General features: G+C 28.7%; 1 protein-coding gene across 1 annotated transcript in view; it reads right to left on the minus strand.

Moving 5' to 3' along the window:
* The window catches only part of Megf8 (multiple EGF like domains 8), a 251,267-nt gene that overhangs the window by 69,695 nt on the left and 159,971 nt on the right, over positions 1-21,601 (minus strand). Inside the window, exons 22-26 of the mRNA XM_085820327.1 lie at positions 17,239-17,413; positions 16,749-16,924; positions 8,855-9,002; positions 7,546-7,798; positions 3,560-3,701 (exon numbers count right to left, since the gene is read on the minus strand). Of these exons, the coding sequence (XP_085676453.1) occupies positions 3,560-3,701; positions 7,546-7,798; positions 8,855-9,002; positions 16,749-16,924; positions 17,239-17,413 (894 nt within the window). The remainder of the gene's footprint in view (positions 1-3,559; positions 3,702-7,545; positions 7,799-8,854; positions 9,003-16,748; positions 16,925-17,238; positions 17,414-21,601) is intronic.

Below are 21,601 nucleotides of genomic sequence, written 5' to 3' on the forward strand. Positions count from 1 at the left end.
TTAACTTATGCAAAAAAACTTCTCTGAATGTGAGAGACTTTCAGAAAATCCAATTCATTAATTGAAGAAGATTTATGAATAATTTTCATAGAATCAAAACCAAAATTGTGGTTAAGTGCTCTATAATAATCAGCTTCAAAAAATGGTTTATTTCTCCTTTTCAAACATAAAATTCCTGTTTCTTGATAGGAAATTTTAACATCCTTTAGTATGGCTGATATATGTCAAACCACATTGATAAGATATGTTATAAATTCTCCACTTTGAGGATTCAGATTTTAACATTAAAAAAGATTAATACAATTCTTAACATCAAAATTAAATCAGATTAAGATTTTTAGATTGATCAGCTACATCAGCAATACTGATGATAAAAGTTTACACAACAGCTAGTATATCACAAAAACTTATAAAGCAGTCACATTAATTATTCAAGATAAATTATATATAAATGACCTCAATGAGACAGATTATGCAAAAATAAGTCTCATCTTCTTTTTACTGGGTTTGGTCACGTTTCTGCACACGGAAATTAAATACTTTTAAGGACCATTAATGAAAAAATTAAGGACCTTTGAGCAAATGAAAAGTGAATAAATTCAATTAAAAATATTATTCTATGCTTTAATTTTACTTTTGTAATACCACTTTAAAAATAAAATAGATCCCTAAGTAATATGCATTATTACTAAACATGAATTAATTAACATAATTATTAATAAGCTTGAGAATAAAATAAACTTTATGCAATTTCTCAAGTAGCATTAAATATTTTACACTTATAATAGTTGGGCATATTTGAAAGTAGATAAATGAAATTGTGAAATTTACGTTTTACTAATAGTTAGCTTTATGTTGATTTTTTTTTATGTCTCATTTTGTCACATACTTGGTCAGTCTAAAGGTTTAGTAAATAGCAGGTAGATTTTATGTCAAACAGCATACATTAAAATGAGAAGTATGATCATAATCAGCATGACTCATGACAAAAGACTGAATGCTGTCACTGCTGCTGCTTGTCTAAAGAGAGACCTGCTGATTAAAACAAACCTGAAAGGCCTGATGTAGGCATGGTTGGCAAGTGTTGAAAGTTACTCAGGACCTGTTTAATGCAGTTAGTGTCATAGCTTTGTGCAGAGTTCCAGGGGTTGTAACCCAGTGAATATACTTTAAGGTCCCAATAAGAAATTAAAGCACCAGAGGTAAAAAGTTGTTTTGTATCATTTTAAGTCTCACTGAATGCAAAGAACAAGTTTTACTTGAATTTTTTACATTTTTGTGTTTTATCTTGTGATTATTAATGAAAGGCAATAACTCACTTTAATATGTAGAGATCATTTTTAAGGGTAAGCAGTTAGCTATAAGTAATTAAATTAGGTAACCTTAGTCATTATGGATTTACGTGGGCACTATTAAATTTTATTTTTATATATTAACCATATTTGTTAAAAAGCTCTATTAAAATCAAAATCTAATAAAATTTCACAGTTTAAAATACATGTAATTTATGACATTGATTCTTAAACGATATTAGAACGATTACACATTAAAAGCTACAAAACATTTATGTTTTGTAACAAGAACACTCAACAAAATATTTATCCGTGACTTTAATTTAAAGCCTTCCCAAACATTTTGGATAGTTTATATTGATTTCCTTCTCTTTAAGCATCTTTTCTAACAATTAGACATTTGTCTCAATATGCAAACCAATGCTCTCGCTAGTTTCTGCATGCTTTATCTCCTAACTTGTCAACCTCTCCACAATGTAGCTATGAGGGTTTATTTGATTTGGTGAAAGTTAAATAGTCCAAAACCCCCAATAGACATGAAGCAAATTATCACTATGTCTGAAAGTAACTACAATATCAGACAAAGGTTTAAATAAGCCTCTTATTTAAAAAGAACTTAGAACATAAAGGCATGTTCTGATGTTAACAAAATCAATTATAGCTCACGATGACATAATTAAGTAGTAGTCAAATTCAAACTAAAAATGTGGACTAGTGGTAAAAGATAAAAAAAAATTAATTTTAATTTAATCTGGCTATTTAAATCTATCATATGAGGAAATAGAAATGGAAAACTATAGTAAAGGCTAAAATTATAAACAGGTAATTTACATAATAATAACTGCACATATCTTTGAAGAATAATTTTCTTTATTCTTTCTTCACGTTTCCTTTTCATTTTAGAATTTTTGGATTTAATTAAGGATTTCTGTTATTCCAAAAAACACTAAATGCATTTAGTATGTATAGAAAAAGTAGCTAATCTTATTTCTTTAGTAATATGAACATTCAGGAGAAATATGAAATATATATGATAAAGGTTGATTCCAGAGCTGGTGTGGCAGAATTTTTAGAATTTAGTGACATATCGAACAACAAAATCTAGAAATGGCAAAACTTTCAGAACTTAGAGCAGGCATTGATAGCAGAATTTAAAAAGGCACTAGGCAGCAGAATTTAGAATCCATAGAGACTGCATCAAGTGGGAAAATGCATAGTGCCAGCTTTGTATAGGATGCATTAAGGCATATTAGATGAATATTTTACAATTTCTTTATTAATAAAAAAATTACTTTCTATAACGCCTGCCCAAGTGATAATATTAGAAGCATTTTTGATATTTTCCATGCTTGTGTCTAGTGAAAAGTAGAAAAAATAAAGGGAAGATAAACATGTTAAGAAAATGACTCTAGTATCAGGAGTAAAACATTCAAATATTATGTTTTCATTTTTCTTCCAGGCGTTCTCCAAAAAATAAGAAATTCATCGCAAACTTTCTGTAAAATACATCCATTACGCATTGATACCACGGAGACATTTTTCATTTTGTCAAATATTTCTTGAATTTTCTAGAATGACAGCGAAAAATAAAAATGTTTTATTTTAATATTATTTTTTAAATATAATTTCAATACATTACCATTAGTTTAATGAAATTTATCAATATTATGATGTTTTAAAAACAATCGTCGAAAAATTCTCAGATCTCGGAATAAAAAATTTTCTATAGAAACTAATCTTAAAATCCCCAAAATGTTGACAAGTCGCAAAATTTAGAACCGTTTAATAAAAGAATTCACATCCCCAAAAGCGAAAAGTTGTTTAACAGCTCTTTATTAAGAAAAATGAATTTCGAAATGCTTATGTTTCACTTCTTGCTTATGTTTCACTATACCGTTATTTATATTAGAAATAGAAACAAATTATAACCCATTCAAAACATAACCATATATGTCAGTGAATCACCAAAAATATTCCTCCAAAATGCTAATTCACACTCAAAATGACAGTTGTAAAAACAGACAGAAATTTTAGATGATTAAAATTAAAGACCTTCTGCTGATTTTGGCCAAAATTAAGGACTTTTAAGGACCAAAAATCGATTCCAAAAAATTTAAGGACTTTTAAGGATTCTTAAGGACTGTACAAACCTTGTTTTAGATATTAGTTAATGCTGCCCTCCCCTCTCCTCACCCCATCTATTCCCATGGATGCACATAGTGTAATAACAGTTCTATAATACAAATTCAATCCTTTTCCTTACTCACTTGTTTAGCATTTTTGTGAAATGGCCATGAAGTTACACAATCTGTGCACGATGTAAAGTGATGACAGTTACGTTTCTCCACCAGTTCTTTATTACATGATAAAGACTGCAAAAATGTCGCCGATTCTTTGGGATTGTAACATCTATGTTAAAAGGAAAGGCTATAATTTACCATAGGAAAAGAAAAGTATAGTTTTGACAAATAGAAGTGTAGACTAGCATTCATGCAATTATTAATTTGTTAACAAATAACAAAGACACAAAAATCTCCATTGCATACATATGTCCATTACAACTTTTACTGAAATAAATATCTGAACAAAAAAACAAAAAAAGGGGGGGGGAGGAAAGAAAGAAAACTGCTGGGGGTCACTAAAATTGCAACACCACAGAAAAAAGCATTAAGAGAATCACATTAATTTTAAAATGAGATGGAAAGATTAAATGATTAAAATTTCACATAATTTTGAGGTACAGAACATGAAAAAATTAATACTCCGAGCATCTACCTCTGGCAATAACAGCAGCTGTTACACAACTGGGTATAGAACCGAACAGACTTTGAATGGAGTTACAGATATATGGCTACAATTCTTTGCCAGAGTTCATCAATCATATAGACTCCAACCTACAGCAAAACCTGTCAGTAATCAATGCACGAATGACATTTTTATGCCTTTAAAAATCTGATAAGGTATATTTCTTTTAATAAATCAGTCTACATTTAACTTAAAATTCATAAATAAAAGAACCAAATAAAAAAGTATTTCTTGTAAATTATATGCATATTTAATTTGGAATTTTCATTTTATTACTCAGCAGGAACATTACTAAATCAAATAATCATATAAAGGGTAAATCAGAATCCATAAAGCACATATCTTTATAAAGCTTTTGGTTTCTAATTTCCATAAAGAAATAAAAAAGAATTAATTCCAAATAAAAACAAAAAATATACATATAACTCTCACAAAAATTATTTGTAATCTATAAATTATGAATTTTTTTTTGATAACAGAAAAATATCTTTCACAGGTGCCATTTGAATGATGCATTATTATTAAGTTAATGAACACACTATAACAATAAAAGAAACTGTTATGTGTGTGTATCACAAAGTATAAAAATTGAAAGTCCCAGAGTCCAAAATTAGGTTCACATACTCTCTAAACAGGGAGTATCTTCAAGCATCACACAGTAATTAAAAAATAAATAATTTAGATTATTAAATTTTTGTGTTAAAGTAATTTTCTGCATACACTTAAAAGAAGTGCGTTTAAATCATCAGTTACAACTAGCATACTTATAAATTTTGCACCACTAGATTTAGAGGAAGAAAATTTATTAAGTGAATAGCATTCAATTTTTCTACAGTAATTTATCAATTTTTAACAAAGTGTTCAACTTTTCTTTAAAATAGTAAGTTCCACATTTTTAAATATTGACTTAAAAAATCTATTGCTCCCAACCTCTAGAATTTTTGAAAGATAATAAAAGTAATCCTTTGCCCTGTCTTGAAAGAGAATAATACAAAACATGGATTAGACAATTTTATAAAATTTTAAAACATTTATTAATGTTACATCACATACACCAACACTGCATTTCCCCCCTTCATTAATTCATGCAATTCCATTCATAAAGGGCAAAAAACTACTACTTGTTTCTAAGCTGACTGTTCTCTCTCGCCACTGTGTGTACATACAAAGAATGCTCTCATGGCGACCACATCTGAAAGTGACCAGTATTTATGAGAAAATATACAAATATCGGAATGATAATTATACTACTATTTCGTAAAACAACCACTTCCTTACCTGACCAGGATAATCAAATATAATTAAGGTGAAAGCAAAATGCCTAATTTTGCTAAAGAAATAAACATTTTACACATTAAATACATTTATGTGAAAAAGAAAATCTCAAACTATTCCTACCAGAGCAACATTTTTAATGGAAAACAGCACTTTGTCAGAATCATTTTCAAAAGCTTTTTTTAATCCTTGCAGGGAGAGAAATATTTTTAAATGATTTATCACATTCCTATATTATTTACATTAATTTTTTCCTATCTGCACAGTACAATAAGTAAAACAAATCGATGTTCAGGTGGTGTCATGTCACTTCACGATATCTTTTATGTTCATTTATTATTCTCCAATATAACTAATAAATTCTAAACTTTGAATCTTGGAATTATCATATCATTTTAATTTAGTACAATGATACATTTTAAAACCCTTATTGATTCAACAGAATATATAAATGACTGAATTAAGATAATTTTTTGTTAGTTAATTTTCCTTTATAGTTATCTATTACTTTATCATTACAGAAGATACACTTGATTATGTGAAAGGAAGATGAAAGAGTATATGACAGTAGTGTAAAGAAATATTTTATGAAAAAGGGTATTAATTATGAACTGCACGAAAGCAGAAGTAATAAATTTTAGTCCTGACTGAAAGCAAAGATGTAGAACAAGATCAATAGCTATGCATTGATAATAGATGAACTCAAGACAAACAACAGTTTTGGGGTATACTTCTTGGCAGAAACATTTTTGAAATGTAATCCTGTGTATCTATTTATAAAGAAGCAAAAACATCTATGACAGATAAAAACATAAACATATTTCAGTAGTTCTTTTATTAAAGATCTAAATTAAGAAGTTAAAACAACTGTATTGTAATGCAGTAATTAATAAGATGCTTATTTGCCTGATAAAATTCAAATTACTTCAGAAAGGAAGTGATTAATCAAAAAACAAAATCAAGTAAATATACTTCGTTAATGGAATACAACAGTTTTTTTTTTTTTTTTTTTTTTTTTTTTTTTTTTTTTTTCAGTTGGTAAACAAAATTGATAATACAGCTGACACTCATCATAATGATCCTTTTCATCCTAAAGGAAATGCCTTTTTTTATTGAGATTACAACAAAGCACACAAGGGTTATCTGCTTAATTGAAGGGATGTCTTCGCAAAGGACTTTCTAAGCAAAACTGGTTCGTACACACATTACACATAGGGAAAAAAATGAAAACAACCATGCAGCCAGTCAGTTCACCTGGAATCGAACCCAGGTCAGAACTATCAACATTCAGCGACTTTACCGCTCGGCCACTGGTGGGCCTCTACAGAGATGGCAGTAGGAGTCTAAAAGATCTTAAAAGGATGCAGCTCTCATATAAGCATGCCTTTTTTTTTTTTTTTTTTTTCCATAATTTCCCGGCCTGTGGTTGTATAGAAAGATTCTGCTTAACCTTCAGCAGTATAATCCTGCAATATTATTCATACTACACTGATTTTTGTTGCTTATCATAATCATAAGATTCTTTAACATTTAAGGTTTGCGTATTTTTTAATTCTGCATAATAAAGCAACTGAAAGTAAACAATAGCTTCTACAATTAATGATACCAGCCACATTTAATTGACTGATATATTCTAAAATATAGACTTATTGAAATGTTCATAAACTTGAAACACCAAATGCCTGTAAAAAGGAAAACACTAATTCCAGTATTTATTGACATGCAATATCTTGGATATCTCCAGTTTATATAGTGCCACAATTAAATTTATTTACTTTGTCTATGCAGATACTACAAAACATTCATAAAATAGGTTAACCATAAAAAGCTTAGGAGAAAAATAATTAAGTGAACAAAACAGAAAAACACACTTTTAGAACAATATCTAATGCATATCACACATCAGTTTCATTGTATAACTGAAAAATGCTTCCTTTTATTTATCTTTTTTAATCTCATACAATTTATAATTTTGACCTGAAGTTTTTATAACATAAAATTTCATCATTAACTATATCCTTCCTCTATCAGCAGACTCAATTCATCAATTTTCCCACATATTTTTTTTCATGTTATTTCTAAATCTCTGTAGAATTAATATAACTTTTAATAATACACACTTTTTTATAGTTAAGCTGACACAAAAGATTATAAAATTTAAAATAAAACTTACCTATTTTGATCTTGTTGATCTTGAGAAAAACAGAATGTTTGATTAGCTCCATTTTCAATGACAGAGCAAAAAGCACATCCTGTCTGCTGAACACAACCAACACGATTAGCAGAAAATAAGCGACATATGTCTAAAGGCAGGGAAAGTTTTAAAAGTTGACCATCATAGCCTCCATAAAAATAAATATCACCATTTGCAACTGTAGCTCCAGCTGCTACAAATGGCTTTGGCCAGTTTCCAATGACTTCAATAGCTGTAAATTATAAATAACTTGCAATTAAACATTTATGTTAAATTAATTCTGTACATCTGAAACTCTCAAAATAATTGCCAATTATAGAAAAAATTACACATTATATTATTTATTCTTTACATCAAAAAACAAGTTTTATCACGCACTAAATTTCTTTCTTCCCTTATGATTACAATCCTATTAAAATAATACACTGATTCAAATGTGATATTATTCAGTATATTATGCGTACGAATTTAAAAATAAGAAATAAAGAGTAAATAGATTAGATAATCACATGCAAGTATAGATATTAGATATAATCTTATACAGTACGAAGTCCGTAATCCAGCGATTAAGGATTAAGGGTTTTTCCGGATTATAGATCATCAATTTAAATCTGGTAAGATGGCATGCAGAAATTATACAATTAAAACTATGAAACCGTAACTTATGAAATAAAGAGCAATTATGATCTAAAAGGTATCAAAATTTACAAAAAAAAAAAAAACAAAAAAAAAACAGCTTAATATTTATTTGTTTACTTGATTAAACATTTCTTTCAATGTAAGTTATTTAAGTTGCTTCATTTTTGTGCTAAATGTGCATTCATAAACATTAAACGCTCATGCATAAACACATTACGCTCAGCGTAAAGTATATAAAAAAAAAGTTTGTGGCTTTGAGGTCCAGATTATAGATCATTCCAGATAATGGATGTCCAGATTACAGACTTTGTACTGTATATGATATCCTTCTCAGATAACCACATGCAAATATAAATGCATCACATCAATAAAACTAAAACAAAAATGTAATAAAATCAAATCTGTTCATGCTAAATGTAAATAAAACTTGTAAAATGAATCTCAAGTATTTATTTCATCTGAAAAAAATTTATAGTTACTATTATTTTGATTTTATACTTATTTTTTTAATCAATAATTTACTACTTTATGACATATATTAAGGTAAGTTAATAACAGCTACTAGTTTTCACATATTTAATCACTGCAATAACAAAAGCTTATAGAGTGATTAAATCAATCAATAAATGCAAATTTGAAAAAACAATACCTTCATCTGTTAATGGAATCCATAAGTTACAAGCAAATACATAAGCAAAAGGCTGTGATGATTCTTCTAAGCTTGCAGAGCTACGACCACCAATTATTATCATGTAGTTTTCAGTCACTACAGAGCTGTGAAAGTACCTAGGCAAAGGCTGAAAATGATTTTTAAAAAGACTAGTTAAAATTTGAATTTGAAACAAAAAATTAACTTTTTTTTATTATATGACATACATATAAAATACTTTGGCTGGATGTCCTACGATCAATATTTTAGCAGAAAAAGAATATGCTATCTTTAAATTAAAAGCTGGTAATAAAACTGTCGATTATTTCAGTGAGATCTTCTCAACTAGAGATTTTGACTTTGAGAATTTAGACATTCATCCAACTTTGCTGAAATATTTAATTGAACCATTTCAGCAAATTGGAATATTGCTGTCAGCAATTGTCATATCAAGGAGGCATAAAGGCCTCCTCAATATGACAGGCTACATGGTTTTTACAGATGCGTCTAAATTAAATGGTCATGTGGGGGTAGCCTTTTGTGTGTTCTCAGATAAGAAACTAAGCTTGCAAAGGAAATATACACTTTCTGACAATGCTTTTGTCTATCAGGCAGAGTTAGTGGCAATGCGAAAGGCCTTATATTGGCTTATTTCTAATTCTGCGATAGATCCTGTAGAAATTTATAGTGACTGCAAAAGCGCAATTGTTTCAAATACGGATGTTTGTCCAAGTAACGATTTAATTAAACAGATAAATGACATGCTCATTTTTCTTAGCACTTTCAGAGATATTAAACACTTTTGGACAAAGAGTCATACTCATACCATTGGTAACAAGTTAGCAGATAGATTGGCAAAGGCTGCCACTGAAAATCAAATTATTGATTTTGAAGTAAAGACTTCCTTTGACAGTTTGAAATCCTTGTTGAAAAGAAAAAGTTTGACTCTATGGCATGCAAAGTGGAACGATCCAGATTCTAAAGGAAGATTCACATATATTTAATCTCAACTATATGTGAGAGCAGATGCCTAAGTGAAAAGTATCTAAACCAAGCCTTAACTAATCACGGACACTTTCCCTTTTATTATAATGGGTTTTCGATAAAAAATTGTGCCTGTCCATGTGGTATGAGTAATATGAATATTGAGCACCTGTTGCTTAGATGCTCTTCTATGAAAAATATTTTTCTAAGATTTTTTCCAGATATAGCTAAATTTAATACTCTAAAGAATCTAAGTAAAAATACAGTGACTAAATTGAAATTATCAAATTTCACAAAATATGTATCTGTAAATGAAATGAATTTATATATTGATTGTGTTTAAAATTTCTCTGTCTGTTTTAAGGAAAACTAGGATGTTTATGATATTCTGTTATTTTATTTCTTTGTATAAGTAAGTAACATATTTTTATGCATGTAAGTAACATGTGTTATATTTTATAAAGTATGTAATAATGTGCTTTTGTTGGTGTAGCTGGTAAATCTCACCAGCTCCAAGACTTTAAGTTCATATTTTAGTTGTTTATTCTAAAGTTATTTCAGGTAGTATGGTGGTAGTTTTACTGCTTGATGGGCCTGATTTAGGCCTTGTTTAAGATCTCGATGTTTCTTTAATTAAATAGCTTCACTAAGGTCTGTTAAGCCTCTAATGGCAGTACAGGAAGTTCGACAAATCTATAAATAAACAAAATCTTAAAACTTTTCAAAACATTGCACAGGTTATAAAAAATATTATTTCAATGATATTAATATTAACCAATTATGCTTAAAACTTTAACCAATTCAGGCATTGAAATTTTTTTTGTTCTGTTTGAAATAATCATCTGTTTCGTTATTAACTTTTACAGCAATAATATGGTATTCTTGACCATGGAAATATAAATATGATTATTTCAGAAAAAGCATGGATTTGACACAATTTCATAACCCAGATAAGGACAAAACATAAAGTCTAAAATAGCTGTTAATAATGTTGAAACCTAGGTTGCAACTGGGATCTGAATTTAGCACATAGAGGCCTTTGTGGTCAGGCTGCTTTTACACACAGAGTTAACAAAATCAATAATATACTCCAAATGATATTTTGTTTAAGAATGAGAGATGATTTGAAATTCAAATCAATGAGGCTAAAGTTAATGCTCTTGCTGTATAATCTGAATAAGAACAATATGAACAATAGCCCAAATTATTAGTTTAAGTCATACAACAAAAATCAGCGTTATATTTTCAAATTTTCACAGGACTAGTTTCAATGGTTTTACCGAACCAACAAACTCAGCTGCACAAGTGGGGGGAAAAATTATGCTTTTGCTATTCTGTGATGTTGAATTATTTCCCCTCAAAAAGATAAAATATATTTTCCATATGGCAAACATTTTCCAAATGTGACTGACAATGCAAATGTAGTTTTTGCAGGTACTTTAAAATAGAAGTTGAATTACAGAAATTATTTTTATTTTTGCAACAAATTATGACTAAATACTTAAGAGTGGGGAAACTCTGGGAAAGACTTTTTTTAGGAAAATTGATTTATAATTAATAATATATAAAGCAGGGTAGAAAAATTTATGCGAAGAGTCCTTCTATTCCTAAGAACATATGTTACAGTAAAACTTCAAGATTCCCTAATCTTATTCATTTAAAGAGCCGAGTGGAAATATTTGGTACAAAAGTTTATTTTCATGTTCTATGAAAAGAATTTCATTTCACAGTTAATTATACATGATTAAAAACTAAAATATATTGGACTAATTTTCTGTGTAATATTGCTCAATGATTTGCAAAAAACTTCCCCACCCCGATACCGAATGCATGTCACTTAAGCATTCAGAAAAAATTATGGTCAAATTCATTGGTCATTAAAGTTATCTCATCACCAAAATTACTGCCAACGGTTACCTCAGTGGACAACCAATTTTACAGTTATGAGAAAGAGGAAGCTCCGTCTTAATTTCAACGAAGAACATTTCACAGCATGGATATCAGAGTCTCCTACTTCTCTTTCTTTATCACCAATTTCTAGAGGACTTTTTACTTCACAGTATTTTAAGTGCACTCATACCACAAAGACACTATACATTTACAATATCTATGCCCTCTCTGCAATTCAAACTTGAACTCAATACTGTGATAGCTGGCTCTGCTATCACCATGCCAACAGGACAGCTAGGGAAAAAAACTAATTTTGTAATTACATTTTTTACTTTTTTTTTTTTTTTTTTTGTAATTTATGTAACTTGGAAGTATGAAACAATAAACAGCTTAAATTCTCATACGCATATACATCATAAAAAATGTACTATGAACCATTTTTTATATGCACATGATGTACTGGTACATATATAAATAAAAGAGACTAAAAGAGGTTGGAGATACCCAAGTGAGCATATTTACTGATGACCTAGTAATATAGATGGAAACTAGTAACTGTTGAAACTATCAAAGACAGAAACAGCAACTTGACAGTAATATGAATAAACCTCTGCAGACCCTTCAATCTTGGGCCATGGACGATAAAAACATTATCAATAAATCAAAAACTATGTATCAGCTTTTTACTTTGAAACATGTTGAACCTGACTTTGATTTGTATTTGGATAACATAAAACTAGGTGGAAGTTGCAGGACAAAATACCTTGGGGTTATAAGAGTCAGTAAGTTAAATTTATCACAGCATGTCAGACACACTCTGATTAGAGTCGAAAAATGATTGACTATCTTAAAGAGACTGGCTGGTGCAAAATGGAGCTGTACCCAGGACACTCTAAATCTCATTTACAACACCTATATACCAGTTCTTAAATATGGCAGTGAAATTCTGGTTTCAGCTGCATAGACCAAGTTTGAAGTCCTGGAGAGAGCTCAGAATAAAGCTATCTGCTTGATTACAGGAGCAGTAGTGTCAACTGCAATAGCAGCTTTACAATCCTATACTTCGAACCCTTCCATTGCTGCTGAGATAAAGAAACAGGCAGTTTATATAGTTGCTAGACTGAGAGCACTTCCATGGACAAATTGGATCCAAAATAGGTAAGTAGGCATCCTCGGAAATGGGATTTCTTCAGTCGAGATTTCAGAAAGCCTTTTGGATGATTTAAACCTCAAGATTCCCATTGAAAATACTAACATATTAGTAGACCAGTTGAAGGTTTTGCAAATGCCCTATAATTTAAAACTGAGTAAAAATAAAATAAAAAGACATACTACATATTCTAAAAACAAATGCCTTGTCACTATTGGACAATAACTATCCTGAACCAGAATGGATACATGTATTTACAGATGGCTTTAGAATGAATAATGCTGCTGGCACAGGATGTATATTGTAAACTGTTTTCACAGCATGTCTCACAGGGTCAACATTTTTCAAATTTTGATGCAGAAGTTCATGCAGGCTTTTAACTGTGTCTAACTTGAAATCTACAATTGAGTTTTTTTACAAAGGTCATCATTCTTGTTGATTCTAAGTCGATCATAGAGGCAATACCTCTCTAACACCACTCTCAGCCTCCTCTTGTATCAAAAATAAAACGAAATATCAGGGAACTATATAGGAATGGTAAAATAGTAGAATTTCAGTGGATACCATTCCACGTAAAATATTTTTTTATTACCATTGATGGTAATGAAAAAGCAGATCTCTTGGTAAAGAGGAGTACAAAGTTATTTATTGAACAGAGTTCCTTCTTTTGGATTCCCTTCGAATAAGTATTTGAGAAAATCTTACGTCAGCTTATAACACAGGACTATCAATTAAATTGAAGGGTAAACTTAAGGAAGACTACCAGGAATGACTGGAATGAGTTCAGTGGCAGGGCATTGTAGAGAGGCTGTGGCAAATTTCCGACTGCATACACGGCATGACTGCTCAGCCGCACATCTCAGGAAAATAGGCATACTGAATGATAACCAATGCCCTATTTGTCAAACAGACACTATGAATAAGCAGCACTTAATTCTAAGTTACAACATAGTGATGATGTTCGTCAGCTGATTGGATAGCCAGGGATCTTATGTCCTGAGCACATGGTTGTTTCGCTGCTAATCACTGAAGATTTTAAAAAATTTTAATTGTGAAATTTTTATCTCTTAATTTTTTTTGGTATTGTAAAAATTTTAGTGCTGTTATTATGAAGCGTTTTAAAATTTTCATGATGTAATTTTGAATTCAATTTTTGGGGGGTGGACTGATGTAAATAATGGATTGCTTTGCATATAAAGCCATATGAAACAAAAACAACACGTATAAATAAAGTTTTACTTAAAATTTGCCAATGACAACAACAACAACAACAAAAAAAAAAAAAAAAAATTTTTTTTTGGCAAATTTTAAATTGTTGAAAAATTTGATCTGGCCAACACACGATCTCCTATCAATTCTATATTTCAAAGAGCAATGAGCTATAAGTAAATTATCATTTCCAGTTGATTGTCTGTAAACAAAATCTAATCTGTTTGTTTGTTGTGAGTAAATAGAAATGGCTATAGTACAAAATTTTGCAATATATTTTATTAGGTATCACTGGACACATGTAAAAACTAGTATTTCTAAAATTTATCAACATAATCAAATGTCTGCTGCCGTATTTCTTTTTATTAAAAATTGTATTTTATTGGGCAGTTGAGTACCATATAATTTAAATGGTTTTTAATAAAAGAAAATTATATGTTTATGATATATTTAAAATTAATACTTTGAAACAGATATAATAATTTAATTTTCTTTAATGTAACTTCCATAATATCAAGAACGATATTTAGATATCAGTAAACTAGACTTGTATTGTACATTCCAGGATCAGTCAGAAGTAAAGCAATAGCTTTTGATTTTCCTATTTGCTCTTGCTTCTTATCATCATCATAAACAGTGAAAGACAACAGCATTTTTTGGTAACATGCCAGCATTACTAAAGTTTTGAAGTTCTGTGAATAAAACACATATAGAAAAATCATTTTTTTCCTATAGCTTCATATAAATAAATATCATGTCTAGATATAATAAAAATAGTCTTAATACGTAGTACTTAGCTTAAACTCTTATAATAGAGTTGAAACATCATATATGCATGCATATGCAAGTTTTAAATACCAAATCTGAGAAGTTTTGGATTATATCATAATATATTATTTCATACAAATCTGTTAAGAGTTTAAATTAAAGTATTACTGTTAAGAGTTTAAATTAAAGTATCATTTCTGGTTTATCAATTTTAACCAAAATCTTATGTTATTTCCATTTACACAAAAGTCTTAAATACTAAAATTGAAAAGTTTTGGGCTACATTTTAATGTAGCTTTCCCTTAAAAACTGTTATGGGCTTCATATAAAGTACCACTTCCAACAGTCCAATCTTACCTAAAATTTAATCAACTCTTTATATGAATGCAGAAATTTTAAATACAGAAAACAGAAATTTTTGATAGTTTCATTTCAGAGTTATCAAGGATGAAACAATCGTTATACTCATATACACGACATGGGAAAAATAGTAAAAACTGTTGTAGTGACCCTAATTCATTGTCATTTCACTGAAAAGTCACTATCAAATTTTGGGACCAAGAACATTATCTTTCGTGCCTATCTATCTATCTATATATATATGTATACACATATATATGTAATAATAGCAAGGAAAAGACGGAACACTGTTGATGTGTAATAGTTATACAAGGGTAGATCCACACTGAAGAGGAAAAATTCTGATTGCGCAATATGCTAATGTGTTGAGATCATAATATCTAAGACACTTGGCAGAATCTGGACTCGTCGGGACTTCGGCAATTCCGGATTATCGGTTTTTCCAGATTATAGATCATCAGTTAAAAACTGGTAAGATGCATGCAGAAATTATAAAATTAAGAATATGAAACCGTAATTTATGAAATAAAGAGCAATTATGATCTAAAGGGTATCAAAATTTACAAAAGAAAATAAAAAAAAAAGAGCTTAATATTTATTTGTTTACTTTATTAAATATTTCTTTCAATGCGCGCATGCGTAAAGCATACATTACGCGTAGTCGAAATTAGAAAACTGCAACCAGAAAACTATTTGATGTGTATTCGTGATATTTATAATGATGAAGAATTTAATTTAAATTATATCAAAGGCGGAGTACATCGAGATGAAATACTACATTTAGTAAGGAATTATAAGCCAAATAAAATAAAATCATCTGCCTTAAAATAAGGATAATGCTGACAAATCAACTTCCAGTTCACTAAGCACCACGACGTCCCCCCCCCCCCCGCTTAGCATCGCGAAATTGATAAACAGATTTTGGAATGGTTAGAGAAACAAAGGATATGCCTTTATCCCTTTCTTGCAGCAATTCCACTTTTTGTTTGATGGATATCGAAACATGCTTTCTCTTTGTAGATCCTTTGGCAGCTCCAGAACCGGAAATTCTTTTTGACATAATCGAAAGTTCAAGCTTACTTATAAAATTGCTCTAACAGTCTGCAAAAAATAATAAGTCGGATCCAATTAGAAGATTAAGGAACAATGCAATCTGCAACATTAACTGAAATAGATAATTAGATAATTTTAGCTTAACTTATACCGTCTGTTATACATTAAACGCACATGCACTTGCGTAAAGGTATTACGCAAGCATCAACGTATTATGAGTTGACGCATGCGCAGAAAGTTTGTAGCTTTGAGGTCCGGATTATAGATCATTCCGGATTATGGACGTCCGAATTAAAGACTTTTGACTGTATATAGTTTGGAGGTAAAAATGACGAAAATTTAGGATTCTGAGAAATTACAATACATGTTAAATATTAACTCAAAAATTTTACTTGATACAATAAGAAATTTTATTTTTATTTAAATCAATTTTATTAGTTATAATTTTACTATAAAACAAAAAAGTGATGAAACACTCACACTTCCTAAGTTATTCACTTTATTAGCTGGAGGCAATCGAAACCACTGCCTGGATGGATAATGAAATGCATAAAGAAAGCTACTGGGTGCTACATGCTCTATTTCATATGAAATTCCTCCAAATATATATATGCTTTCAGTGTTCGGGTGATAGACACTAGTATGACCATACAGACCTAACAGAGCAAAAAACATTACACATATGCATTATTCAACAGCTGTAAAAGTAGTACATAATCAATTGATCATGCAAAATGAAATCAATCTTTTTTCAGAAGAGATCAAAATATCTGACATAAAATTGAGTGAAAGAGTTGAACATAGCTTTAAAATAATTTATATATTTCCTGAAATTAAAAGCATAATAAACATTTCTTTTTTTAATCATACTGAAGTGAGGTAAGAAATCAGTGTAACATGGCACAAATGTTTTTAATTCTTTTAAAAAATTATATCTTATTTACCGAGAATATACAAAAACAGTTCATACCTATTGGTTGAGCACCAGTTGAATTGATGACATACCACTCTCTGTCTTCAATATTAAATTCCATTACTTTCTCAAAAAAACCATACAATGCGGAAAATCCACCAATTAATAAAATTCGATCATTATTTACTGTAGTCAGTGTAGAGCCAGCCATTGATAATACACCTGCAGATGTCTAAAAGTGAATAATCATGAGATTCTTATAAATAAAAAGTATATGGGGGGGGAACTTGCAGTCTAAAACTTCAGATTATTGTCTAACAGCTTAAAAGAAGTTTTGCCATTAAATATAAAAAAATAATATTTACTATTGCCAACTGATGAGTCAAATGCTTATTATTAAATGTAATACATCTAAAAAAGAATTTAAATTATAAAAGATCCATCACTTGATTCTGCAGTTTTCTTTTTTAACTCTTCAGATGATGTACAGCAGGTATCGCATAATGTGATCAAATTCTTTCTCAGTTATTTTGATAATATGAACTGAATGAATTTAAACAATGAGAAAAAAAATACTATCAAAACAGCAATAGAATTTAACTAATTTAATATTAATATAACTAAAAACATATAAACAGGTATTTTCACAGCATTAAAGCAAAAGTTTTTTATGAAATGTTCACAATATCTTTAAATGAAAAAGTTCATTTGGGTTTTACATGAACATTTTTGAAACTTATTTGACTGATGCTATAATTCATTATATTCGGAGTGCATACCTTATTAGGAGAGAACATGCAGTGTAAAATTTCAAATTAGGCAAAAAAGTAACCTTACTTTTACATAGACTTTTTCAAAAAATTTTTTTTCCTTCCAGGATAAAAAAAAATTTACAAAGTTTCTTGTTCCTGAATAAGAGGGTTCTTTATTTGATCACCCCCAAAATCAATAGTTATTCGAGATCTACCAAGATCTACATCAAACTAACACTGCTTTTTTTGCCTAATTTGAAATAGCTGTTTGAAATCAAAAAAAGCCATTTGGTGACTTAATCCTTTACCTGGTGATATTTCTCTGGCACTTGACAATTTTTATACTATATTTTGACTTTATTTGGTGACTTTACTTCAGTTAAAAAAAAAATTATTTTATAATATTTCGATCACATTAACCGAATTGATCACAACAAATAATATATTTTTCACATTTCTGTATACAAAAAGACCGGACTTTAGCAAATTTATAACAATATCTGAATGATAACATTAAGTGATGCCTACTGCAGGCATTTTCGCAGCATTAACACACAAATTTGTTTATGAAATGTTCATAACATCTTTAAATTAAAAAGTTCATTTATGTTTTACATGGACATTTCTGAAACTTATTTGACTGATGCTTATACTCAGAGTGCATTCCTTACTGGAAGAGACCATGCAGTGTAAAATTTGATATAAGGCAAAAAAGCAACCTTACTTTTGCATAGCTGTTTTCAGAGAATTTTTTTTCTTCCAGGGAAGAAAAAAAAATCCATGAAAAGTTTTTTTGTGCCTAAAGAAAAGAGGTCTTTCTTTGATCACCCGAAAAATCAATAGAGTTATTCAAGATGTACCAAGATCAAAATCAAACTAACCCTGCTTAATTTTAAGAAGCTGATTGAATCAAAAAAGCCATTTGTTGACTTGCTCCTTTATCTGGTAATATTTTCCTGGCACCTGACAATTTTTATACTCTATTTTTGACTTTATTTAGTGACTTTATTTCAGTTTAAAAAAACTTTATTCTATAATATATACAAATTTATATTATTTATTATTATTATGTATTTATATTTGTTATAAAATTTATTCTATAATATATACAAACTGTTGATTACAACAAATAACATATTTTCCACGTTTCTGTATAAAAACAGACCAGACTTCACCAAATTGATAACAATATCTCAGTGGTAAGATTAACTGTAATCACATTAAATGGTGTCTACTGTAGTTGCTTTTTTCCATTCACTTAAGTATAGGAAAGTATCTCATGGATAAACTGAGCTGATATAATATGAAATGCATAAAAAATATCAAAATTTTAAAAACTACATTTCTGTTTGAGAAGAATTAAAACATGAAATATATATATTTTAAACAAATTTAAATTCTTAACAAATACGTATAAAAGTAAAAAAGTAAAAAAGCAAATTTAAATTCTAAAAAAAGAAAAAAGCCAAAATAATTTAAAATAATTTAAAAATATGCAAACACGTAAAAGATTTAATTCTCGAACTAATCTACAATATCATTTAAATTCAGAAGCATAAGAAATTAAGTGCAAAATCTATCCATGAAAATAAATCTACTAATTTAATAAATTAAAATTAAATTAAATTAAACAATTTTTTTAAAAAATGCATATGTGAATGATCATAGAGTAGGCAGGAGACAGACTTATCAAGGGGAAGTTGCCTCCAAACCTAACTCTCCAATCATTCAATTCGTGTTTCGTCATTCATGCAGGCAAGGGTAAAAGTCAAAACCAAAACTAATTCCAATGAAGTCGTACCCTTAGAATTTAACATTTAAGTATTAACATTTAAGAATTAAAGTTCAAAAAGGAAAATACTATAAGTCTTTTGAGAAACAAGCAAGTAAAGTCAAGAATTAAACTTTTTCTTAAAAAATTAAATTTTTAAAAATTAATTCTTTATAAAATAATAAAAAAATCTAGAAACCAATGTATTTTAGAAATCCTTGTCTACAGAAACTTTCCCTACACGAATATGCATATCAATAAAAAGAAACTATAAAAGAACTATACATAATCCATAAAAACCAATAAGAAATAAAAAATAAAAAGAAACAAAAAGAACTAATTCACAATTTTTAAAATAAATATATATTTAAAAATATAATTTCATATTTAGAAAATACTTAGATACTACATAAAAATTTTTTTTTAAAAATACTTAAAGCAAGTAAATAGTAAGTTTTAATTCTAACTTACCTACTATATGAGTGTTGGGGTCTGCAAAAGTGTTGTGAAAGAGAAGTAAGTGTGTTCTTCAAATTATATAGATGGCGCTTATGTAGGTAAAGTTGAGTTGTCAAGCTGCTATCTTTGTTATAGTAAAAATTTTTTTGTAAATATTAATATTAATATTAATTAAATTAAATTAAAAATCTTAAAGGTAGTAATACCAATTATTTAGGGAGTTAAGTAACTGAGCCAATCAAGAGATGTATGTTTGCTTGAAGGAAATTAAAGTGAAGTGGTATGTGAAAAAAAATGTAAACTGTTTGTAATTTGAAATGTGTGTTCTGTTGAAAAATTGTGAAAATTGTTAAAAAATTAAGTGAAAGATATTTTGTGTGAAAATTGCAAAAAATTAAAGAAATTAAGAAAACCTGAAATGTTTTAATATTAAAGTTTTAAAGTAAAATTTCCCAAAATTTTTTTGAAATGAAGTCCTTAAAAAACCTCTAAAAATTCCCAGAAATTTCTCAAAAATTCCTTTAGGAAGTTAAATAAAACTTAAATTTGATGAAAGAAAATATTAAAAGTTTAATGAACTTGATTTAATTGGTATATCAAAACTTAACTAAATACTGGCTAAAGTATGGAAAATTAGTAGAAGAAGATTAAAATCTTCACTCAATTCGGGCTATAATTGAGACTTTTGAAAAGAGTTGGCCCTTTATTAGTAAAAGGAAAGAATCCAGTATTGATTAAATATACATATTTACAAAATATTTACAATAAAAATTTACAATAATTTCTCTACTCTTTTATATCCTTCATTACCCTCCAGTTAAGGTTTAAGGTAATGTTATCATACCCAATAGAGCCAAAAAATTATAAAGTAAAGTTAAGGCCTGCCTTTTTAATATATAAATTAATAAATTTTGGTGGTACTTGGTTATCAACTTGTACATTAATTAGTTTTATGATTTCTTCCTTTAAATCTTCATTTTCAGTACATATATTTTTTATTCTGATAATTTGGCTATGAAACATGTTTTCTATTACTTTTCTAGAGATATTAGAGTTCCAATTAATTAGTTTAAGAGTAGGAAAATGGAAATTCCTTCTTTTATCAAATAATTTAATTTTATTGTGTTTAATAATTTGCAGGTCTAGGAATTCAATAAAGTATCTTGATTCGTATTTGTTTTATTAAGTGTTAAACTATTTGGATAAATTTTGAATTTCTCAAAAGTAGAATTATTATTGAAAGTTATAATATCATCTATGTATCTAAAAGTATGAGCAAATAGCTTTAATTCATTTTTATTTAAACTGAGTTGGAATTTATATTCAAATGTAAAAAGAAATAGGTTACAAATTTGTGTAGAACTGTTTGCTCCCATAGGAATACCTCTAACTTGCTGAAAGATCTTATTATTGTATTTAATGTAGTTATTAAATAATG

Source organism: Stegodyphus dumicola, chromosome 7, assembly GCF_044657685.1.
Source record: "Stegodyphus dumicola isolate Sdum_Otavi_A_Nest chromosome 7, ASM4465768v1".
In the NCBI taxonomy this organism is placed as follows: Eukaryota; Metazoa; Arthropoda; class Arachnida; order Araneae; family Eresidae; genus Stegodyphus; species Stegodyphus dumicola.